The sequence below is a fragment of the Microtus oregoni genome, unplaced genomic scaffold (genome assembly GCF_018167655.1).
Source record: "Microtus oregoni isolate MIOR12 unplaced genomic scaffold, Mior012 000030F_ref0000283, whole genome shotgun sequence".
Lineage (NCBI taxonomy): Eukaryota > Metazoa > Chordata > Mammalia > Rodentia > Cricetidae > Microtus > Microtus oregoni.
Window position 1 is genome coordinate 22,248,693 of NW_024543089.1, and position 26,604 is coordinate 22,275,296.

General features: G+C 32.3%; 1 protein-coding gene across 3 annotated transcripts in view; it reads left to right on the forward strand.

Annotated features, from left to right (window-relative positions):
* Cadm2 (cell adhesion molecule 2) overlaps window positions 1-26,604 on the forward strand; it is a 923,258-nt gene that overhangs the window by 632,453 nt on the left and 264,201 nt on the right. For 2 of the 3 annotated variants that reach the window (XM_041678464.1, XM_041678466.1), the window contains exon 2: window positions 4,008-4,034. The exons of the other annotated variant lie outside the window; for it this stretch is intronic. In XM_041678464.1, coding sequence (XP_041534398.1) covers window positions 4,008-4,034 — 27 coding nt within the window. The remainder of the gene's footprint in view (window positions 1-4,007; window positions 4,035-26,604) is intronic. 3 annotated transcript variants of the gene reach the window in all.

Below are 26,604 nucleotides of genomic sequence, written 5' to 3' on the forward strand. Positions count from 1 at the left end.
TTATAAGTTTTCAATTGGAATCTTTATGAGGGCACCAAAAGCATTCCCCTTTGCTTCTCAGTTTTGTAATGCTTTAGATATTTTTCATTCTGTTTCTTGAGAATGAATGCCACTTTTATCATTACTTATTTTTATAATCTGTAATGTATATCTTAAAGTAGTATTTCTAAACATCATATTATAGAAGAACTACCAATACCAGTCAGTGGCTTTGTTTTATTTTCTGCCAATGGTTTTATTGGGGAAAGAGAAACATCCTACATAAGGGAATATTAATAGATTCAGGGAATACAGTTCCTTACATGGAGTAAACTCTAACTTTGATGTTAGTATTTTTAAAGAAACGGTGCTCAATATATATTAATTTAAAAATGGAAGGAAGAATTGAAAATGCAAGATAAAAACCTATCAAAATACTTCAACAGCATGCTCATTAGCTAAGAGTAGAAGGATCAATATTTCTTAGCAACAGCTCTGGATGAACACGAGTCATACTATTTCAGTGTATTAAATGGTATCTTGATTACTTGAACAGGTTCTCTCAATGCATCAATAAAATAATTAGTATTATCCATATATTGCTAGTAAAACTTGTCAGTGAATGAAAATACAATAATTGAAAGAATACATTACAGTTATGGATTACAAATATAAAAGCGCAAAGCTTGCTAACCTCTCTACTCTTTCCTTCCAAGCATATTAATAGTTCCTGTAATATCATTTCAGTGATGTATAAGAAACACCATTCCTTAAACAATTATTAGATAAAAAACTAGCCAAGTGTCTCTTTCAATAGGAATAACAAACCACACTGATAACAAAGTGAGTTTATAATTTTTTTGATTATTATATTGTATGTTGGAGGTCATAGCTTCAGTAATTATTATTACCACTCTTAATTATTTTTCTGGATTTGTGTAAAAAACAATTTTTTATATTATTTTTAAAATTATATGCATTCTCATAACTTTAATTTACAAATATACTATAACTACTAATAAGAAAACTACTATGAACAATAGCAATGGTACAGTTATAACTTAGTACTTTGTTATAAAAGTGAAGGACTTTTGTGGCATATCTAAAACTTTTCCCTCGTCAAAACACCTTTAATTCTCTCTTTTCATTTTAACTATGCACAACTAAAATTACATTTTAAGGTAATTTTCCATCTCTTTTGGGTGGAGTACAGTGTGCACTTTACAATTGACTTATAATTGGACTGTGCTGACAGTGGAAAATCTTACGAGTATTGAACATGACATTTATGACAGTATTGCTGTCATCTTGGCCTCTTTTATTGAAAATGTGGGAATTATAATTGGGCTAACAAGCCTGGTAGCCTGGCCTCTTTCCAATTATACTAACCAGGCTGGTCTAGTATTAGCTGCCTGAACACCCATAGAAACAGGCATTTGTTTTCCTTTCTATTTTATTTTTGTAGTTTCTCAAGAACCTAAGAATTAAATCCTCTCTGACTTTATGTAATGAGAAATGTAGCTCATTTAATTCTACCAATAATTATTAATGTTTGTTTATTATAAAGTTTAGTTTCTTAATTTGAGTACAATTATTTCTAATGAAAAACTGACTGTTGCTGTTACATGGTAGATACTAATTATTTTCTCGATAATTTTGGGGCATCTTTTTTATTTGAATTCATGCCCAAGTGATGATTTGAGTTTTAAGTAAAAATTATCTTCTCATAAACAAATCAACATATTGATATATTGGAATGTATCATTTGAAATTTGGGCAAAACTTTACATGATATACTATAGCAAGAGTTTATTCTTAAATACAATATAAAAGAATATATAAGAAGATAAAAATATCTTAAGTTACCATAATTCTAAAACACACTAAAATTCCATCAGTGAGTTGAAACCCAGTTTGTTTTTGAAAATAAATATTAAGAAATGCTAAAAAGTCCTTAAGTTTCTATCCTATGAATTTAAGATTGTGTCTTTGCTACTTCTTTTCTGTAGGTTAACATGAAAACAACCCTAGATAATATCCTAAGAAAGCAAAATGTCCCTGTGTTACTTAAAGATCCGTTCATAAAGGTTCACATTGCATGATTGTGTTTAACATAAAAGTACTATGAACTTATACTTAGCTAAACTTCCTTCAGATTATTCTTTGGGTGTGAATGCCATGATGACCGAAGTATTAATCATACTTTGCCATAGCCTCTCCTTTGTAGTAGATGTAAAACTTAATACTCAGTGAAGGTCTGTGGATTGAACTGAAGATTTGTATTTCCAGTTAGAGTATGGGGTATGTCCTTCAACACTAATGGGCAGCAAAACTGCATACCTCCTTTTTAAGCACTCATTTCTGATTTACATCTTATCAACTAAAGTAATCGAATTTCTAGGTTTCTCAGTTATGAAGACAACTGACTGCCCAGATGAGTTTGCTTTAGTTTAGGTTTTATTGCTGTGAATAGACACCATGACCATGGCAAGTCAGGCATCAGACATGCTTCTGGAGAGAGAGTAGGATGTTCTACATCTAGATCAGTAAGCATCAAGAAGAGCACTGTGACACTGGGTCTGGATTGAGCATTTGAAAACTCAAGGCACACCAATCATGAGATACTTCCTCCAATTAGGCCACACTTACTTCATTTAGAACATAGCTCCTGGAAAGGATTTAACTAGGCCCGCTGAATGTGGGTGACAGTTCCATGGCTTGAGCAGCCTGTGGGGACACTGGCAGTGGGACCAGTATTTATCCCCAGTTGATGAGCTGATGTTTTGGAGTCCATTCCCTATATTGGGATACCTTGCTGTCTTTATATAGGAGAAGGGATTGATCCTGACTCAACTTTATATGCCAGACTTTCTTGACTCCCTGTGGTAGTCTGAATGAAAATGTCCCCCATAGATTAATAGGGAGTATCAATGTTAGACTTGTTGTCTTTTTGAAGGAAGTGTCACTGGGCTTTGTGGTTTCAGAAGCACAAGCCAGACTAGTTACTCACTGTCTCTTGCTATCGCTGGTGAATTTGGATGTAGAAATTTCAGCTACCTCTCCAGAACCATATCTAAGCATCCTACCATTACAATAATGGGTTAAATTTTTGAACTATAAGCCAGGCCCAATTAAATGTTTTCCTTTGGATGAGTTGCCATGATCATGGTGTCTTCATAGCAATAAACTCTAAACTAAGACAAACACCATGAGGTTTTCCCCTTCCAATTTAGCATGTCTATTTTTTTTGTTATAATTGCTCAGGTTGTGTTTATGCAACCATATTGCTGAATTATCTGTGCATTTATGAAAATTTCCTCATATTCTGACTCTTAAAATCTTTCTCTTCTGAAATGTTCCCTGAACTAATGTAATTGGTTTGTAGAATTAACAACTCAGGCTCAATACACTCTAATTGACTAGTTGTAGTTTGATGTAGTGGTCTCTGTCTATTGAAAATTTAAGTTCTTGAAGCCATATATATTGAAGATAAAATAATAATAGGTGTTTTTGCAGCATGGGTACTTAATTGGTAATTAAAGCTAGGTAATTTCAAGTTTTTGAACCTACAATGCATGGATGAATACCAAAAATTTTTCCAGAATGTGTTGAGTATATGATTGGTGAAAAATAGGTACTCAAATTACACACTCTTATTAATTTCCCTTTATAGGTTATGTGTTTGTTTTTAAAATAGTTTTAAATACACTTAAGCCACTTATAAATATTCTTTAAATGATTATTAATTACATATGAATTAAGAAAGATAGAGAAAGAAAGATAATTGTTCCTTAAAAAGACTTCAGTGACTTGCTTGGGATGTCCTCTCTACTTCTTTCTTAAAATTATTCAAGAATTTTAATCTTATACTAACAAAATATAACAATCAAAATTCTGTTTCTTGTTATATGATTTGGTCTTTCACAACTTTGACTAACAATAAGATAATCTCTGCTTTTCTACCTGAGATCTGTCTCACATCTAATGTGTCCCTTTCTTCTTCTTGTGCATCCTTTCCTTGGTATCAGCGGCTGCTTCAAAAAGTAAAGTCAAAGGTGAGCTTTATTCCTTTCTGCATGGTGTGTGGTGCTTCTATTTCTGCTCAGTCTTCTATTGTCTCTTTAATGATGAAATCACTTCTATTGGTAACAGTATTCTTTTACTCTGTGTCTTTTTATAAATTTCTACAAATATGAATACATTATTTAAAGATTCAGTTTTTGATGCATGTCTGTATTTCCATAGTTGTTGTAGTATAACTTTTTTGCACATTATTTTATGAATTAAAGTGCTTTGATCAGATAAATTTTTGCTTTATTCATAAAATTGAGAACTAGATGAAATATACCATATAAATAACATTATTAGAAAATACTGTGAGCCTTCATAGAATTACTTAAAATCAAATGTTCTAAAAATTAAGTTGTTTTCACTCTGAGATTCTATTTATTGATGTTCTTTCACTTTATGTGTAAATTTAGTTTGTCTCTAAAAGATATATTAAGTATGATGTCATGGGTTGCCTGCATTTTGTCAATGCCAAAAATGTCTCCTTGACAGAACAAAAAATTGCCCTAATGTTTTCAATCATTAATGAGTTTAAAAGAACCCCAAAATATGTAGGATAGTGTGTGATAAATATAAAATTTATACTTTTCACTTCAATTTATACTTTTCCCAGAGTTATTAATGATATCTAAAATGCTGTATGGGCTGGCATATAGCTCAGTGCCACGATGATTTCCTAGAAGCACAGGCCTTTCATTCAATTTCAAGTACACATACAACAACAACAAACAGAACAAAACAAATTAACAAAAACCCTTTATTTTCTTAAATACTAAAGCTAGCTTGTTTAAACTTTGAGCTCGGGTTCTAGTGCTGTAGTTTAATTATTGGGATTACCACATAATTGCTGCTTCCTATCTCTAAGGTCAAGAAATCTTTACAATTGTTCTAAAGACACAGTTGTTTATACAGTCCTTTGGATATAGAGATGAGAGGCAATCCATTGCAGCTCATCTCCTAAACCCTTAGCCTGCTTCCTGTCCCATTGGATGTGGCTTCTAGCATAGTCACATGATTTTCAGAGTGGCTGGTGAATATTAACAACAAACATATTCACAGTCCAATAAAAATAATGCTTGATAATGAGTTTATGCTCATAAACTTTTAAACATAATGCATTTTATAATAAAAGGTTACAAAGTGTGGTTTTAACAACGAGCAATTAGCACAATTTATAGTAACTATTAATTGTGGAGAGTAGCATGTAAGTCTAAAGAGGTTTAGTTATAATTGGAGGTGTTCGTGAATGGTGTAGAACATGAAATGGTTCCTGAGGATGGAAAGGAAGTGCACATAACCTGAAGTTTAGGGTAACTCAAGTTATGGAATCAGGCATGAGAACAGTGTATTATAATCAAGAAAGAGGTCATTTTTAACTACACACTGCATGTTTGTCTGGGAATTCAGAAAAAATAAATTTGAAAAAATCCTGTTGTCCTAATCAAGTATTTACTGACTTAATAATTCTCAAAAATAACTAAAGCTATAGGACAAAAGATGGAGAACTTAAATGTAAGAGAGTAAACACACGACTGAGAAACACAGCTGTAGGTCATACTCCTCAGTAGCTGAGTTCTATAAATAAGGCAAGCTTTTGTGCTCAGTTCATTGATTCTTCCCCTCCTTCTTTACCTCCCCTCCATCGTTCTGGACAAGTCCGCATGGAACCTTGCTGCAGCTTGTCCTATGCCCATTCTCTGCATAAACAAGATGTGAGAAATGGCAAAATTGCACTTTTAGAATCAATTATATCTCAGAATCACAGTGATTTACTTCCAAAATGTTTAAGAAAGATATATATTTTGCTGACATTAATGTTTACGTGCATTCATACACAAATGTAAATGAACAATCTGCTAATACCTGACTTCTATCCCTTATTTTCCACTCACAATCATATACTTAGATATGTTTTTACCCCGTGGGAAAATATCTAACATTGAGAACTACTGATAACAGGAAGAAGAGGAAAAATATTTGAGAATTAAATATTTTCTCTCAAAATAGTGGACTCTTGAGCACTCTCCGGTGTATGTGCTATGCTAGTGTCACACATTTTGAAAAGATGGCACCCAGGTTGGTATCTTCAAAAATGCCAACTCGATAGGTCTCCCTGGCCTCCTGTCTGCAAAGCACCGATAGCTGCCCTCAGGAAGCATAGATCTACTACATGCAAGAACATGCTTTTTAATTTTGTCCATGTTCTGTGCTGTGCCTGAAGTTTTTTATTATAATAATTAAACTATAAAAAATAAACAAAGAAAGATGGATATTAAATGAAGGTATCTGACAGAATTGCTCCAAAAAGATAGACATGCCTGTGGAAAACCACACAAAGCTATCCTCTGTCCTATGTGCACACAAACACACCCCTGAACACATATGACTGTGTGTGTAAACTAGAACACTCACACATACATATTAAAACTAGAGTACACACATGAATATACACACATGCAGAAAGAGAGAGACAGAGAGACACAGAGAGAGACGAGAGAGAGAGTGAGAACAGAAAAACTGTGAACAGAAGCAAAGCTACAAACAGCAGACAATATGAAACATTGAGCCTCAGTGCTCAGTTCTCTTTGCTATTCGTGATCATAATGTTTTTGTGCTCATTAAATAAGAAAAGTCTAAGAAAACACCAACTATTGAAGCAGGAAGTTCCGGTGTCTGAGGCTGAGAAAACAGTAATGACATTACAAGCTGGATCCTACCAACACCTTTCTGAGGCTGTGTTTTCTTCCTCTTTTGCAGATGGTGACATGCCTTATCTAGTTAAGTCTTCTAGAAAGCTTTCTCTTGTTTATATCTATGGGTGTTAATTAATATAATCACTGCCTTTAAAGTTTCTTACATTAATAGTCTCTGTTCCAATAGTTATGTCTATCTCCATGTAGAGTATTTCCATTATAATATTAAAAACTATTTTTTATTTTGTCCTGCAAAATTGAATTCACCACAGCTTCTAATAGCAACAGCATCTTAAAACGCCTTTCACTTCCCCTCCCCTACAGCCCTCATGGCACTTATAGGCACTTAGTTATCAAATTGTCCTGATTCTGTCCCCACAGTAGTTTTATGTGAATCTCTCGTCTTCAAAACATTCATTCCTCTGAGCTTGCCTGGAGTTGTTTTTAACTAGTTTCCTGCTTAATTCTCAACCCAGTACAGTCTACTCTGCATTTGTATATCATACTGAATTTTAAATAGGATCATCAATGTTTTGCCACTCAGGAAGATAGAGAAAGCGCATTCTGAAGAATTTTCAAAATGAATTTGTGTTAAATAATTTTCATCTTATTATTGAGTTATACAATTAGGGCAAATTTATCTTAAATTAATATTGTTTCATAATTTTATAATTTTAATAAACTGAATCTAGCAAAAGTATTTTACTTTCTATTTTTTATTTCTTTTTTTCTATTCAAACTTTGGCAAAAATAGAAAAGATTTTATGCCATTTCTAGCACAACAGTATTTAGGTATTGTTTTTAAAGAAAATGCCACAACTCTTAGAATCATATTGTCATTATAAAATGCTCAGAGGAAAATTAGCACAATTATTCTGACTTTCCAAAAGCATTAAGAGATACAGAAGAGTTCTCAACTACTTAAATTAAAATGTATATATTGTTTGAAACAGAAAGTTGCAACTATATTTAAATTTGCTTAATTTTGGAATACTCATACTTAAAATAATTTGATAATCTTAGTCTCTGAATGTCTGTTTGAATATGATATGCAAAGTTCAAGAAGATATGCAATCAGTATATAACATTTAAGTTAAACATAAGAGGACATAAAACTTTAAGGTTGAAACATTGTTTTGATGCTCCCATGGTTTGCTTTAGGTGGAGCACAAATATTTATTTTGTGTTATATGGAGATTGTGCAGGTTAAGACTTTTATTTTCAAGACAGACATAGGATGAACCCTGTTTTAGCAACATGTGATGACCTGGCAATAATTCAAACTTTTCACTATAGTCAGTTTCAAAATTAGATTGGTCAATCTACTAAAGGAAATTAATATGGAAAACTATACAACCTCTCAATAAATTTTATTTATTTCTGTTATATTACTATCCCTCTTCAAATGGCATCTCTGATGGGAACAAACAAATATGAAACAGTAGAAGACATGCTTAAAAATATTTTTGAGTATCAGCTGATTTTCATTGTCACAATGACACTCATAATGATATAATCATTATAAACTGAGATGACTCCGGAACATATGATGTCAATAATTCACTAAGTAAACAGCCTATCTTTCTTATTTTTATTCCTAAAGCTAAATTGTAGAAATATCACAGGTTAAATTAATTTTAAGTCAAATGAAAGAAAAAAATGAGTATTAAGAAAGTTATTATTAAATAATTGATATTACACTTAAAATATAAAATTAACTTGTTTTTCATTATCAGTGAAAGGACAATTGAAAAATATAAGGCAGAACAAAATTTAAATACTTCTATAAATCCATGCTTAATTTTAACTTAAAAGAACTCTTATACAGTTTCAAAACCTTCACCAAGGTAACTAAACAATAAACAACTTTTGAAGCTTGTGTTTATTTACCCTCTAAAAGGCTGAGCTAGAGAAGCAAATGAAGTAGGTAAACACATGTAATAGAATGGTAAAACATCTTATCTTACTGTGGTTTACAACTACCAAGGACTCCAGGTGAAGATATTGAAGTGTGTATTTCTACAAGACAATTTTCCTTATGTACATCCCAGGGAATCCTACTGCTCTAGATATTTATTAAAGAAAGTACCATACACAATAGAGAAATGAGTTTTATGAGGATATAATTTAATACTAAATAATATGCTATCAATTAAAAATCTGAGGATAATAATTTAAGAAAACCAATCCTTCTTGGATCATAGTGTGGATCTTGCACTAAACATTTTGTCTTTGTTTTCTCAGTCAAACCTCACAAAAGCATTCTGAGATAGGTGGATTCTTCTTCTTTTAAACTGTTAAAAGTAAGAACAAAGACTTAAAATAATTGCTTAAGGTTGCAAAAGATTGAGACAGAACAAAGATGTCAAAAAGACAAGCTAACTGTAGACGTCAAGTTCTACTCTGCTAAAAATTCTAATGAGACAATGTTAATTCGCACTTCAGTTTTCCTAAATATTATTTAGTATGAATGTAGGTCTAGATTTACCCAGGTAGGAGTAGAGCTCAAAATGAGGATGAATTGATTAGCACAACTGCTTAAATGGAACAGTTGAAGAGAATATATTTTCTTTTTTATTTCTTTTTTATTTCTTTATTTATTAAAGATTTCTGCCTCCTCCCCGCCACCACCTCCCATTTCCCTCCCCCTCCCCCGATTAAGTCCCCCTCCCTCGTCAGCCCAAAGATCAATCAGGGTTCCCTGCCCTGTGGGAAGTCCAAGGACCACCCACCTCCATCCAGGTCTAGTAAGTTCAGCATCCAAACTGCCTAGGCTCCCCCAAAGTCAGTACGTGTGCAGTAGGATCAAAAACCCATTGCCATTGTTCTTGAGTTCTCAGTAGTCCTCATTGTCCGCTATGTTCAGCGAGTCCGGTTTTATCCCAGGCTTTTTCAGACCCAGGCCAGCTGGACTTGGTGAGTTCCCAGTAGAACATCCCCATTGTCTCAGTGTGTGGGTGCACCCCTCATGGTCCTGAGTTCCTTGCTCGTGCTCTCTCTCCATCTGCTCCTGATTTGGACCTTGAGATTTCAGTCCGGTGCTCCAGTGTGGGTCTCTGTCTCTGTCTCCTTTCATCGCCTGATGAAGGTTAATATTCAAGAGGATGCCTATATGTTTTTCTTTGGGTTCACCTTCTTATTATTTTCAATATACATTTGTTGTCGTTAATTTGAGAGTTTGCTTCTGTGTGCATGGGTGCTTTGCCTACATGATTTTCTGTACAACACATGCATACCTGATGCCCAGGAAAAGAGAAGATGATTTCAGAGCCCCTTAAATTGGAATTATATGTATTTTTGAGTTACTCTGTGACTGCTCAGGATCAAATCGGGGTCATCTGGTAAAATAATAAGTCCTCTTAACGACTTAGCCATCTCTCTAAGTGTCACCTTTATTTCTGATATATAATTCTGGTTTTGTTCTGTTTACAATACATCTCATTCATTTACTTTATGATAATTATATTGGAAAATTAATAAGGTAATTTTACAATTAGATGATGAATTTTCTAGATATACTTCAAGCATAGATAATATGAAATGCCAAGCTCAGAGCATCAATAGTATATACACATGAAAAATTAATCTTAGGTGACTAAATGTGCAAAAAAATAGACAAATCTAGTTGATTCTAAAGTGCAGCTTCATTTAGTTTAGTTTGTTTTGATTTCTTGCTGTGTGGAGATGTTGACATGTACTTCGTTTCTGGTGTTTCTCATTTATTTCTGTTGTGTAACTGTACTGTTCATGTTCCTCAATACAAATTAGTCTGGCTCCTGAAAGATAGAACCCTCCAGGTAGTCATTCCATTTGCAAGTCTAAAACAATATTATATTTTATAGAAGTTAATGGAGCTGTAATTCCTCATCCTTTCTGTCTTCTTGAATATAAAATCAGGCGTGAGCTTCCCTGTAAGGTGGATGAAGAAACTGATTTTGACACAAACTAGGTCACAACTTTGTATGGCAATTATAAGTTAGTTTAAGCATTTGTACTTTATAGTCTCCTGTGAACCATAAACAAATAATTATGAAATTTTTTGATGTAGTCTAAACAGGTATCAACTTGAAAGACATCATCTGCTTCTATTCAATTTCGCCAGTTGATGTAATTCTATTATGCTAATAAAAGAAGATTCTGTTTATGTAATAAAACTTACAGCCCTTAAGCTGCAGCTATTGCATGAGGGTTCAGAAAGATTATCATTAAAAACCCATGTTTTGTTTGGTTTTTCGGTTTCTAAACAGGAATAGTCTATGATGAAGAGGACACAGTGATCTGTCTGCAGAAGTTACTTGGAGATTTTAGCAACAAATTGAAAACAAATGTTATATCCTCAAATTTTGAAGTACACTAAAAATAAGTGCTACGTTATACCTTAAATTTGGCATGGCAAAGGTTAAATATTTTAGGGGCAACAATTTTCCAAGGCATTATAATGTAATTCTCACTAGCAAAGCACCTTGTTATAAGCTATGGAGAACATTATTCTGCCTGGCTTCTAGTATTTGTTCTTTTATTTACTCCTCTTCAGTCATCTGTAAAATAGAGATAATATTATCAATGTTGTTTGTTTTACTGATTTATGTTGGTGGAAAAGAATGCATGAAAATACCCTTAACCATTTAATGGATATCCAGGCAGAAATAAATGGTTCATAATTACTGAGACAAGAGCCTGGGGCTCGGTGTTGAACAAAATGTGACCCCTGAACTGTGTCCCTGTCAAAGACTCCATATGGTGGACTTTATAATAATAAAATACTTTTATGCTTTTTCTTATTAAATGCCCTTAGTATTATTAATAGGGTGACTAATGTATTTTTTAAATGGTGACTTTATATTAAACTATTGACCTATAAATTTTTGTCAATTTATTATAAAATATGGAAATTCCACAAATTCTACATGGTAGCAGTTTATATCCCACAACAACGAGAAAAAAGGTCTTCAAATGAATAGGCAGAGCTTGAGGAAAAGACAAAAGAGCTCATGATTAAGTTCTTAGGTTTACCAATGAAGTTAGCAGATGAGAAAATGCTAGCAAAGAAACATAAAAGAACTGTAAAGCAAACAAAGAAAGCATTTCCTAAAAGGGCAAAGGATCTCATTGGTGTGCAATAAATGAAAAATGAAGAATTCATCAATAGATTTAATGGTGATAATTTTGAGGGAAGCCTAGATAATTATAGATTATCCATTAAAATATAATTTAATAGCGCTGAAACAATGTCACAAAGACACAACGAGATTTAGTGACGAGGACTAGTAACTGAAACCTGTCAAAGAATATTGGAAGAAGGGTTACTCAGGAGATATTATGACTAGGTATCAAATGATTCTCCAGAGCCATTGTACGGAGTATTAGTCACAAGTCTATGGAATCACAGATATGTCATGCACCTTTAGAATGTGAGACCAAGGAAAAGAGTAGAAGGAAGGAAGGAAGCCCTGAAAGATGGGGTTTGTCATTGCTTCTCTCTTCTTTGGGTTTGTTTTTTCTCAGTTACCATTATGTGGTCACCCATGACCATCACAAACATGATATTCTGTCATATAGACTCAAAGCCACAGAGAAAAGTTGACAAACTGGGACACTTTCAACAATGTGAGCTAAAATACATTTTGTAAAAGTATGATTGCATCATTTCTTTCAATCTTGGTGTTCTTTAGTTGAGTGGAGTTCTTTGTGAAGGGTTGAGCTCTCCTGATCCTTTCACTCCAAACCCCAGGTTCACTCAAGGAAAGACCCTATGGTGCCTAAGCAGGAATCAACGAGAGTCAGTACTAACCCAAGAAAAGGCTTGCTGTTGAATGACTGTAAGGTCAAACTAGAAGTATATTATTTGCTGATTTTTGTTTTTAGTATTTTTAAAATAATGGGAAATTAAAAAATATATAGTTATATTATAGAAGAAAAATAAGTATAAATTCCATTTTGGAAAATAATATAAATAACATCTTTTAAAAAATAATTCCACATTTGGTATTAGCTAAAAAGGCAAGAAATATTCCTAAAATACTTGTTTATACTACTGATCTTCATCTGTAAAATAATAAAGACGTCTCATAGTATTTCAATACTATATTCAGGGTGTACGGAACTATGGCACACATCAGTTCATGAAGGTAAGAATAACTGCTAAGTGATATTTCTCAAAAACCTGCATATTTAATTATCATTCTAATTAAGTTCTATATTGAGAAGGATAAAAAGAGTTCTGTATACTCTTAATCTGACACCTATTCCGAATGAGATTATTTTGATGACAAAAATATATGTATCATTAAAAATGACCAATTTTTAAGTTTATTGCCCATCCTTGTCAGGTATTGAGTTTCCTTTGTATGAGTGTGCTATTCAGATATAAGACTAGTGTAAGGGTTGGGATTAATGACCGATAAGTATTTTGTGAAATTATCTTCCATCAGATTCAAAATCATCCTGGGAAAGTATGTCATGTCTTCAGGTTGCACAATTAAAGTTATAGACTATTAGTGATATAGATTCAGAATTATAATAAACATTACATAAGATTACCAGAGTATATTGAAAGGAAACTCAAAAGCAGGGACTGTCTACAAATGAAAATATATGTATAACTTCCCTTTGAGACATATAATGTTTCTGTGCAATCTTATTTTAGGTTCTTCAAAGAATCAAAATTACCTTCTTAGCAAATAAAAATAGTTATTCTTTATCAATGGAATGTTTTCGTTGTCACAAAACAGTAGTACAATGTAGATTTAGGTAAACTATAACTAATGTAACAAAATTTAAAACTCATTACAGGCTTTGCGTGTGCTGAAAATGACTTGGGCATTTCTTTTGTTTGAATGTTATTTAATCCTATGGTTCACATGGAAAAGAGTCATTTCTGCAAAATGACTCTCTATGTATTAAATAAACTTAGGTACTTAATGAGCATTTTTCATGTTTAATTCAATCAGCATATTTTTCTTCCCCATACTTTCAATATTTTTATATTGTCTTATTAATATTGCAGAAAGATTGGAAAATTCAAATTAATAAAATAAAATTTTGTTATTTTTAAGACAATCCTCAAAATAAAACAGAAGGAACTATATAATTTGAAGCCTAATTTATACCAAAAGGACATTATTTGAAAGCCATAGTCATTCTATCTTACAACAACAGGAAATACATTTGTGACATAACATTTGACTTACATATAATTATTATCTTTTAGCTTAACAAGTAATTTTTGAATTTAGGCCTTAGTCAAAAGTAAAGAATATATAATGTTTTTTGTAATTAAATTAAAAAACTTAATGGACATAACCATCTCAGTCACTTAGAAAAAAAAAGGGGGATGTGACTTCTAACATGAATATATGTTTATAATCTACCAAAGCAATATGTATTAATCTTTTGTATAAAATCACCTCAGGGTAATAAGAACAAGTGTTGCTGTCCATTGAGTCTTCCATCAGGGAGGTTTTAATGCATAACCAAGTGAAGATTGCATTATTAGTTTTATATTGTACTATTAAATTTTGACCTGTTCTCATTTACATGTTGCAGTAAATATTGAACAATCAGAATAATGTTGGTTTGGTTGGTTGTTGGAATTTTTCTTCTCTACTAATTGCCTTTTAAGGTAGATTTGAGTAAGAAAATTAAATACCATCAAAGTAATCAACAATTTTTAAAGGGGCAAGAACATAAACACTAAAATAAATCTGAATTGATAAAGTTTAGATAAATTTACTATGATTTCTTTTCTTTTAAAGTTGTCCTACTGTATGAGCCTCATAAATATGTTGTGCAAATATATATGGTATATATATTTTAGTAAATATATTGCAATCAGGATATATTTCAATAAAAAGTAAAAGAATTTTAAAATGAAAATAAGTTACCTGCAAAAGAGTAAAATAATGCAGTTATTGAAAATTTGCATAAAATCCAAGTTAAATTCATTGCAATGAATGTATTATTAGACAGAACTTTTATTTTGGAAAATAATACACCTTATAATTGTAATGCCAAAGCATAACCGGTAAGAAAACACTTGAAAGCAAATTAACAATTGTTTAATATTATAAAACTATCAGATAGAGTGTGAGACATAATCTTCCATTGCAATTTTACAAAGAACAAAGAGAATTCATGTAACAAGAATATTAAAAATATGGATTTTTTGATCCAGTACTGTGACACATCATACTCCAGTCAGTACTTATTACAATCACTGTTTTTCCTTGAGTTGCTGAAATTTATATGCAAAGGACATATATGAGGAGCAATATTGAACTGTTTTGTGGGAAAATGATTTAGTATCTTCAGCTAGTTTTACCTCAGAAACAAATGCGTTATGAATTACATTGCTATATGAAATGGAATAGACAAATATAATTGATATCTGGGCTCTATGATTAAAGTAACACCATTAATTACAAGTATACATCTATTGATGACATCTCATTTCCTAAGGAATTTGTTAAAAAAATTATGTAGTTTTTGATATCTATAAATATAATAAACTTTTTGTTTATTTGATATCATGTAATAGCTTAATCTTCAATAGAAGAAACAATTCATATATTTTATACTGATGTATTTTACCCCAATGAGCACCATAATAAAACTCAGCCTGTTAGCTTCAATAATACAATATTGTCTTAACAATATAATGAAATTTTTGTTATAGTATGTGGATGAAATGACTTAAATTTTTTCAACATTAATTCCAAAGCCTTGTTTAAATGGCCAGTTATCTTGATCTAAAGTGTATAATGGCTCAATTTTTCTAATGTAGGTCTTTAGCTTTTACTATATATTGATTGCCAACATAATTGTTCTCTTCCTGTTTCTTATCCTCCTGTATTTCTTTTGGCTGTGAAAAACCTTAGAGACTAATCATCCTCTTCTTGGAAGTCTGCTGTTTGCCACCAGATCACTCAGGTTTTCAAATTACTGGATGAGTTCTCGTACTAAAGTCAGAGTTTCATGTCCCTATATTATCCACCACTGCCCTTTTGCTTGCCAAAAGAACCCCATTGCAACACTTCCATCAAGAAACTTAGACCTAATTTCTTTTTTTATTGAATTTTCTTGAGCTCTACATTTTTCTCTGCTCCAGTCCCTGACTTCTTTCTCTCAAATTGATTCCTCATATCAGTGCCAATAAATAAGTTCCCATTTAAAACAGTTTCTTTGTTCAGAACTCAGCTCTATACCCATTTTATCTAGCATTTTTATCCTCATCAGTCCAAACAAACTTTCGGCGTTCTTTTCCAGACAGTCATTATCTTTATTCTTTATCTTAATGGGCAGACATTTCTGTTCCCAAGGACCTCTCAAGAGTTCAATTCCTGAGATCCTGGTTTTTCTCACGTCTTTGGAGAGAATTATTCTATGAACTTTAATGGAACACAGTTATAGGGATGTTCAGTGTCCTTGACAATTTTATACTCATTTGACTTGCACATCTACAATAGTTTTGATGACATCTTATATTTCACCATAGCATGATTTATCCATAACCAACAGTGGCCATGTTTGTTTCTGAAACCTCTGTGTAATTGCAACGTGCATTAGGCATGTCACTTGTTCTTGTCTTAGGTGATTTATTTCTCCCCAAGAGAAAAACAAAAATAGAATGAGTCCCATCTATCATTACTAAATAAGAAGTTATGTTACATATAGAAAATCCCCTACATGTACCACTACTATGTTATATAATTTCAGATTAAAAATCAAATATCTATGCTACTCTTTCATTCTCTGAATAAAAAAAAAATTGAGATCAAAGGACATACAACTTATTTTAATATGTATAACATATACTAAACATAAAAAACATTTAGGGATTTTTTTAATCTAAGCAAATATTGTTTAAATTATTGTCCTTGAAGCATTTGAAGGTCATAAGTTCCATCTATATCAAATATCTTCAGTAAGCAGAAATCAAGCTACTGCATTTGATTCTCTTAGCAGTATCTAGCATTTACACTTCATGTTTCTGTATTGCAAAATAGAAGAATATCCATTATCATATGTATGATTTAAAATCAGTCTCTTGGTTTATTGGATCATTGTATTTGCCTTCTTGGAGGCCGTGAACATTTACTAGGATTAGTGCTGGGAAAGTGGTTCCTATGCCAAGTTACAGCCATTTGCCTGCAACAATCATCTTTTACATTCAGTGAGTAGATTTCACCTCATAAAGCATGCTATAGATTTTATTCAGCCATCTCTTTCTGCATACATTAACCTTTCTCTAGACCTGATATCAAAATTATGACAAAAAAATAGTCTACATAGGTCAGTAATGACAGTGATCAGGATGTTGTCACCTCCTCAGCCATGATCATCTGAAAGCACATTAAAATCAAACACAAGGTAAGTGGTGAATCAAATTGAACGTTTTCACTAACCTTTCACCGCTTCAATTTTAAACTTCATCATATTATTTTTTAATTATGGTATTACTGAGAGTAATAATGCATAAACAAATCTAAAGCATAACAAGAAACCTCATGAAACATGTTTTTGCAGACAGATCCATTCAAATGGTATTAATTTATTATAATTACTCTTATGTATGTCTTAGATATTCTATACAAAATTGTATCTTTTCCATACTAAAACACTAGTCACTTACAATTAGAATTTTATTGACTCAGTTGACAGTCTTGCAATAGTCCTCCTTATGAAGATAAAGGAGTATCGGTAGTACACATATAAACCTTCCCAGTGGAGCTTATTACAGCATATTTTCTGAAGCTGTTCTTGCAGTGTATGCCTGTTTGGGCCAATATGCCTGGCTAGAACATTTCTTCAGTTCCTACCCACTACCTATATTTTACAAGTTGTTTTAGTTAAAAGATGATGTTTTTCCTTAGATTGTTTCCATCAGACTACCTATTATATAAGTATTTCATTAATCCACTTCTTTCTATAAAGCAAATGAATTTCTCTTTTTCTACATATACCTATTTCTGCAAAGTTATGGACTGATTGTTGTTCAGTCCTCTAGTGGTTTATGTAAATAACAATAATTAAAAACCTGGAAGCTTCATCTTTGTTCCCAGTGGTATCCCACTAACCTTTTATTCAGCTTAAAAAGTTTCTATCTATTGCTGACTTGTTTTTCCCTTCCACTGGCAATTTTCAGCCTACTGTGCTCTTCATCTGATTTCCCGACTCTTCCTTGACTTAAGAATTAATTATTGAAATGTATCAGATACACTTTGAAAATGTCAGTGTATTTCCTTGCATTTACTAAGAAGTGGGGCTTTGCACCTAACTCAATAGTGGAGCTGAATTTCAAGCAGTATGCTTTCCACACAACCCTTTTATGTGCAACACAGCAACATAATGCAGATGATCTCTACTATCTCTGAAAATGCTCATCCTGCATAAGTGTATTTGTCTCTATCATTTTAAAGCAGAATGTTTACCTTTTCATTGAGAGCTCTTTTTTTTTCCTCATTGAAATTTTAACAGTTTTTATAGAGCTACAAGAGACCCATAGAATTTGTCTCTATACTCCTGCTTCCAAAATGGCCTGTGGGTAATTTAATCTGTGCAATTCAGACGGTTATTGATCTTGGTATAAAAAGAATTCACAACCTCCCTGTGTACTTGTACTTTGATATTCTACAAACCTTATCCTAACAAACTCAGACACAGGTAATCACACATTGAATAGCAAATGTTAGGTTAAGACAAGAAGAACTTAAAAAGATAGATTTAAATCTCCTAAAAAGAGATTTGAAAGAGCTTACAAAAACATTTCTGCATAGGGTTGAAAATAAAAGATGATTTAAGGCATAATACATGATTTTAAAAGGATAGTAAAAATGCTAAAATGTCTGAAGTTCCATGCTGACTCATTAACTTGAAAATAATTAATAGTTATCTATTGTCTTCCAAGTTCTACTTCAATTGTTTCTAGTTCACTTGTGTGCCCAAGTATCTAAAGAAATCAAAATATGCGCAGTATTGAGCATGTTCTACAGATGAAAAAGCAAACTTTGGGAAGTGGGTTAGGATGTGTCTGAAAGTGAGTGAATTACTATTTTAAGTCGTATTAATGGGACAAGACATTAGTAGGAAGGCGACAAAATGAAGGTAACACTGTAGCCATATTCATGATGAAGAAGATGAGTGATATGGGCAAAAAAATCAAGGCAATGGAAGATCTGGAGGCAAGAGCAGACTTGGCATTATTAGGATGCAGGAAGTCTGGCAGTATGAAGCTAAAAGGGGAAAATAAAAGAAAGTCAAGCGCGATGGGAGTAGATGAAATGATAGATATTGCAAGACCAGTGTCTCAGTTATCATACGGGCCCTGTCTTTGCTCTGGTGCAGCACAGCAGCAAAGAAGAGCCATGGTCTGCTTTTGAACGGAGAGAGAAGTTTGGGGTGCTGTGTGGCTCTGTTGTTTGGAGCTGGAAAAGATTTCATTTGCTTAAATACATACTCACATGCATGCACACACTCACAAATATTCACACACAGAGGGGGACAGAGGGAGAGAGGACGAGAAAGAGAGAGGGGGGTAGGGATGGTTTATTGATGACTTTTAATCACATGCTACTGTGGATTTGGTGAGAAGAAGCTCGATTTGGTGTGACTGAATTGCCAATTAGAATTTATTGCAGAATAGTAACTGAATGCAGAGAAAGGAAAAAGTCAACTACTTCCCTGGTATTTTGGCCAATATAAAATGATAGATCCCCCAAAGGCATGCCATTTTCCATTAACTAAAGTAGAGATGACTATAAGCAATAGAGTACTGAGGCTAAGTATACCTGGATGGTAGAGTATAACGAGGTCTTCACAAATTCTCAGAATGCCTCTACCCACAGAAGGTATAATGTACAAATACATGAGACAACTCATTCATCATATTTAATTTATACAGCCAGGTTAAAATGCTATATAGTAAAACATTGCATAATATATTCAATAGACATGATTTAAAAATGTATAATTATAATGTGATATATATAATAGTAGCATTAGCATACAACTGGATATTTCATAGGCTGATTAAACAAAACATTTTTCAACTCAAAAAAAGGCTATTTAATTTTATTTTTTAAACATACAACACACCTTAATTTTAAATATATTATGATATAATCACATGACATTCAAGAAAATTATTATGAATTTAAAATGAAGAATAAAATGATAGAGATCAATAAAATGCACCTTTAAAATGCTCAAGCTAACTTGACAATAAAATTATTGAAAGATAACAGTTTTGATGAAAATATATTAATATTCAAAAATTAAAATCTCATTACTTCCCCAAGTCCTAGTCAACAAAAGTCACCGAAAGGTCACATCGATTTGATGGCTTCATACAATAGCATTCTGATTTCTACAGAGTTTTTGATTACTGGTTGTAAATGTTTAAGAGAAATTCAAGAATTTTGAATTGTCATTCTCACATCAATGAATGATTAATATTTTCTCCTCCACAATACATTTAAAAATGCACACATGTTATAGTTGTATAGCTTGTTCTTCTTGCGACACTCCTAACAGAGGGAGCAGAGACTGTTTCTGGCTCTGTTACCTGTTTTCCAGACATTTTGCTTCTAGTGGGTTGCTTTGTCCAGCCTTAGTATGAGAGGAAGTGACTCGTCTTGCTGTAAGTTGACATGCCATGGCTGGCTGATATACATGGGAGGTCTACACTTTTCTGAAAGGAAGGGAATGTGGGGGGAAACTGGAGGAGAGGAGGGAGGCAAACTGTGATCAGGCTGGGAAAAATTAATAACAATAACATAAAATATCTTTTATATGTTAAATATTTCAAGAAGAAACTATCATCTGAGAATTTAGCATGTATTTAAATAACATTTGATTTAAATTAAAAATATTCAAAACTAATATCTGTTTCTTTCATTCTCAAATTTTAATATTATAGATTCTACTTAACTACAAATTTATTACCAATTCCTACTACTGGTATTAATATAAGATTATCTTTAATAATAAATGTTGGAGATCCATGAATATGGATCAGTGAATAAGAGTGCTTACAGTGAAATATGAGAGACTGAGCTAGGCCTCCTCAAAAATCACACTGTAACAAAGCAAGGTACTGTCACATCCTCCTCTAACCTGGAGTGTTAGAAAGAAAAGAGGGTGAAGGAAGACAAGGGGTGTTGTCATACCACAGAGTTTTACAATAGCCTGGAATGGAGATTTATTTATTTAGGAATAAAGTCACAGTAAGGGTAGCGATCCACAGTTTTCATTGCTGCTGGGCCCCACCTTTGACATCATTGTGTAAACAGTGATTGTTCTTGTATTTCCCAGCTGCCCAGACCCAAATACTTACACTGAAATTATATTAGTTACAATGTTGTTTGGCCAATGTCTCAGACATATTCCTATATACCTCATAAATCTTACACATGCAATAATAATGTTTGAAATTTGGATCATATATTAGCTGTTTTATTATTGCTGTGAAAAAACACTATGTCCAAGGCAACTTGTAGAAGAAGGGATTTGTTTTGTTCTAGAAAAATATGAGTTCATCACCATCACTGAAGAGAGACATTGCAGCAAACAACAAGCATGCTATGAGGAACTGCTGATAGTTCCTATCTCAAACTACATGAAGGAAACATATAACATGAATTTTAAATGGCCAGAGTCTTTAAACTGTCAAAGCAAGCCCAAGCTATATCCATTTATCTAGCAGGCCCTACTCCTAAGCAATATACACATACACACACACACACACACACACATACACACATATATATTTGTGTGTGTGATGTGTGTATACATATATATGTGTGTGTATGTATACATTCAAATTAAACATAATTTAATTAATTTTATTAATGCAATTAGGATACCATTATTCTCCCCATCTTATATTCATGAAACTCTACAAATAACCCACTAAAAAATGGTCCTTATAGGAACATATATTTGAATGTTTGGTTCCCAATTGGTGGAACTGTTGAAGAAGAATTACTAGCTGTGACATTGTTGAAGGAGGTGAGTCACCAATGGCAGGCTTTGATAAAAAAAAAAAAAAAAAAAAAAAACTGTGGTTCCCAGTGCACTCCTATCTCCCTCCCCCTCCTCCTTCTCTCTCTCTCTCTCTCTCTCTCTCTCTCCCTCTCTTTTTTGGTCTATCAACATGGACACTAAAACTCAAAAACTATAAACAAATTCTTTTAATGATGCTTTAGCCATGGAATTTTTTTTGCACAGCAATCAAAATTTAAGGCATTTGCCATAAAATAGGTACCAAAAATAATTTTATTACACAATTTTAATTTATACAAATTGTGACAGAATAACTTTCTAAATGTGAGGACAGTAAATCATGTGTGTTCAGATAATTTGGAGACAGTAAATCATTATTAATACAGATACTCATACTGCATTAAAAAATACCTTACACCATCTTAAATGTTTGTCCAGTATAAATAAGTTCTTGTTCTCTACTTAGATGGAAATGATATTTTTAGTAAAGTGATTTGAGATAATCAGGGCGACTGAGAAAATAACAGCAGCATTGATGAACAAGGGCAGAGCAATGGCCAAAAATCCCAACAACAATAAAATAAAGACTAAAATCAATGCTGTCCAATGTACAATACAAACTTTCAGCATCCAACATTTAATGTAAGTTTATAGATAATTATAACCTACTCAACCTTCATCACTGAATTAGATTATCAGTTGCTGCCATAATAAAGTGGATGCTACAGTTTTGCCATCGTTGTTTTCTTTCTTGTTTTAATTACTTTAAAAATTATTGCAGGTAGGCAGGCAGGGCTGTGAAACTTTTATCCTTGCTGTTTAGAGGCAGAAGAAAATAGGTTCATATGAGTTTGAGACCATTATGATCTACATAGTGAATTCTAGGCTATCCAGGACTTATAGTAAAATCTATCTTAAAAGAAATTGGTAATAAATTGTGTATTGGTGGATAGCATAAATTGAACCACATATCAGAGGGCCAAATAGTGAATATATTGAAAATCTTTTATATAAAGTAGTTTTCTATACAATATGATTAAATTGTTATTTGAATCAAAGGAATCTAATTTTTTAAAAAAATTTGGTATAATATACAACATCTTTTCTTTACTTGAAAAGAGTATTTCACAAAACTATGAATTAACTGAGAACTGTCTCTGGCTCTCTCAACTACTACAGAATATCTTTTGGGAATAGGTGTATTTTCTCTACCAAACATTTAAGAAAATTCTCTTCAATATATAAAAGTATTCGCCTGCTATACTGTTGTAAATAGGTCTCAATATTGGTAGATTTTAAAGAGAAAGCACTGCATAATTCATTTATATTCTTATAATCAATTTTATCTTATTTGTGTCTAGACAGGCACTGGGGGAAAAAAAAAGAGCAACATTGCCAAATAGATACCCAAGCAGGCAATGGAGCCTAAATTGCCCTTGTATCTCCTTTCCCGTCAATTTGCTTCTCCACCTAGGTTTCTGATGCTGATTTGTATTCGTGGAGGAATACTAAGTCAGCCACTTCTGCTGAATGCTCACTTATCAGAGTCTAACAAAATCAGAGTCCTGGATGCAAAGGGGAAAGTGGAGATGAGAAGAGCATGATTGTACCCGACACAGTACCCATGGCTGAGTTTTGTGTAAGGACAGACTTTCCTTACACATTTTATTCATCCTTTCCAAGAGATATTTTTATCCTAAGGTACACTGGGGTGGCTTTGCTTTGTTTCATCTATAAGTGAAGAAAGCCATCTAATTTCTTAACTTTCACAAGATGTGATTATTCTTGATTTGATATCCCTTTTTTTCTCAAGCTTCATTTGATGTCCTTTATTTTCTCAAGCTGCTGAGAACTTTACTAGTTACTAAACATACATCTAGTCCTCTGTAGGTATTTCATATGTCTCTGGAATAAAGGCAAAAATTTTCAAAGAGATCATGCAGTGTACACAAGTAAAGGCAATCCGAGAAATGCAATAAGATTAATTTAATGACAGTAATAAATACACAAATGAATTTCTAATTAAGCATTTGATAGGTAAATGTAATGTTCAAAGCATGTTTTAGTCTTGTCTCATTTCTCATATATTAGTTCAAAAGAAAATACGGTTATTGGGGTAAGAGAGAATACTCAGAGATTAAAAGCATTGGCTGCTCTTCCAGAGGTCCTGAGTTCAATTTCTAGCACCCACATGGTGTCACTAATCTATAATGAGATCTGGTGTCCTCTTCCAATGTGGAGGCATATATGTAGGCAGAAGACTTTATACAAAATAAATGCATCTTTTTAAAAAGGAAAATACAATTGTTACATATTTCATTTTTACAGAAATATTTTACATGGCTAGTTTTTTCTTATAGTTCACTTTCTCATTTTTTTTTCATTTTTAGATTATTAAAATCTTCAGTGAATTGTAGATTAGCATTTTATAAAATGTCAGTTTCAAAATGACTGTGGTATGCTCTGCAATAAACACAACTTAGGATGCAGCTGTATCTCAAAACTTTTTGTAAAATATTGTATTGGAAAAACAACTATTAGGGAAATTGTGTAGTGAAAAATAGAGATATTTTGTCTTTAATTATGTGGCTAAATGTAGAATGCACACTGCAGTGGTACCAGCTATCCCTGTGCCTTCTTTCAATGGTTCATAAAGAGTTCATAAAAATTAATTAGATTTTTCTACAAACCAAATGTCTCATGATTCTGTTATTATTTTCATGTTCAAGTGCAAATACTCTCTTCTGTTTTGTAAATATTTTGGTTCAGGTGGAGGTATACTTTATATTAGCTTTATATGGTTGTTGCTATTGTGTGTAACCTTTGTGTATTGCTGTTTAAATGCTTAGAAATACTTTATCTTCTAATGATCCGAAGGAGAGAAAGCACGAGATTGTACTATTCAATTGCTAAAAATTTTCTCTGATTCATAATATTATTTTGTAATAAATATTAATTACTAACATTATTAAAGCAAAAGTATATAATGTGAGACAATTCTAAAAATGGGATCTCATTGTGAAGAGTTTAAGAGGCTTCAACTTGTTGTGTAGTCAAGAGTGGTCTTGAAAATAACGATCCTCCTTATTTTGTCTCTTGACATCATAGGTATGTGACACCACACAAAACTGACACACGACATTATTTACACTTTGCATAAAATGTCATATTTGGAAAAACTCCACATGTTTTTATGTATTTTTCCTTTTGAATGAGTTTATTTTGAATTCAGTCAGTATTTGCAAAAATGCAAATAACTCACCCTCTTATATTTGATTTATTGAGATTCTCTAACTTCTGCAAGTTTGATTGGTCAATCTCACTTTAATCTGAACTTGAAATTTGAGATTCTATAGAGCTTGGATTCTATAGATGATAAGAAACACAATCATCCTTTATTTCCACATTTTGTCATATTTGAAACACTTGTAATTGACTGAAAAACTCAGTAAGAATATGAGTTTTATGGTGATCCTGTTATTATTAATTCTTACATTATTATTTTATTCTTATATTTGAAAAATAAGTAAAAGAAATAGAATTTTCAGTAGAAAATTTTCACTAGCACAAACTAAAATTATCAACCATCATGGTATAGTATCATTAGAATTTAATGTCTGGTGTTATAACAAACAAAAAATGTTACAGCATTTTAATAAATATTTTTTTTTCTATTAACTTATAATTCTTTGCTCCTTCATGCTAACCATGAGCAAACTAAAAGAGTGGAAATATAACTTCACATGAAATATCATTTAGCTCATCTTAGACTTCAAGCGGTTTAGTAAAACTTGATTTATGAAAAGTAAACATTCATAACTTCCCTTCTCAGAAGATTAAACATTGGATTTAAGACTTAAATAAAAGAATAGTTCAATATTAACTAAAATGAGCATGAACGATCATTTTTCAGAAGTAATTAGCCAGGAGCCTTGAGACTAGGGAAGAAAGAATGTGGATTGAACTAGAGGACATAGGAAATGGAGGCATGTGTTGGGAAGAAGCCATGGGAAACTGGCAGAGATAGGGCAGTTGCTGTGGCTTTGGTCATAATGTTAGTGGACTGATATCTAACATAAAAGTACAGTGCATGAAAAGTCCTCAAACAAGCATGTGGGGAGAAGAAACAAAGACCTTACGGATAAAATTAAAATGAGACCGATGCAAATTGTGCTTCATCTTCCCAATGGGATCAATTTTTCTGATGTTTTCAATATTTTGCAATATGTCCTTCAAGGATTTTTTTTTGACATAAGGAAATATAATTTCCTGTTGTTTAAATTTTTAAGGAACAAATTTAAATGATCATACCTCATGAAACATATCAGTTGGTAAACGGTATCTCATTTCTAGTTTCATAGTTTATGAAAGTTTTATTCAAAATACATATTTTTGACAGTGGAGTCTTGCTCTCATAAAACCCAATAATTAAACACTTGGCACATTTTCAGAGAATATCCAATTTAAATTACGTGAAATAATATAAAATTGATTTGTATGCCACACTACAAGTGAAATTTTATTGTAAGTCTATAGTATATATTTGTTACCCATAATCTATAAAATAGCTATATTTTATACATATTTATACATATTTTAAAGTATTTTTATTTTATTCTATTTTTATGAATATTTTGCCTGCTTTTATGTCTGTATATGTATCATGTGTGTGCTTCATGGTGATGGAAATCAAAAGATAACATCAGATTTTGGAACTGGACTTATAGATGGTTGCTAGCTATCTTGTGTTGCTGAAAAATAAACCTGGGCCCTCTGCAAGGCAACTGCTATTAACCTCAAAGCCATTTCTTTAGCTTCCTTAATATATTTCTTCAAGAACATTGGAACACTTGGCAGCCAAGAC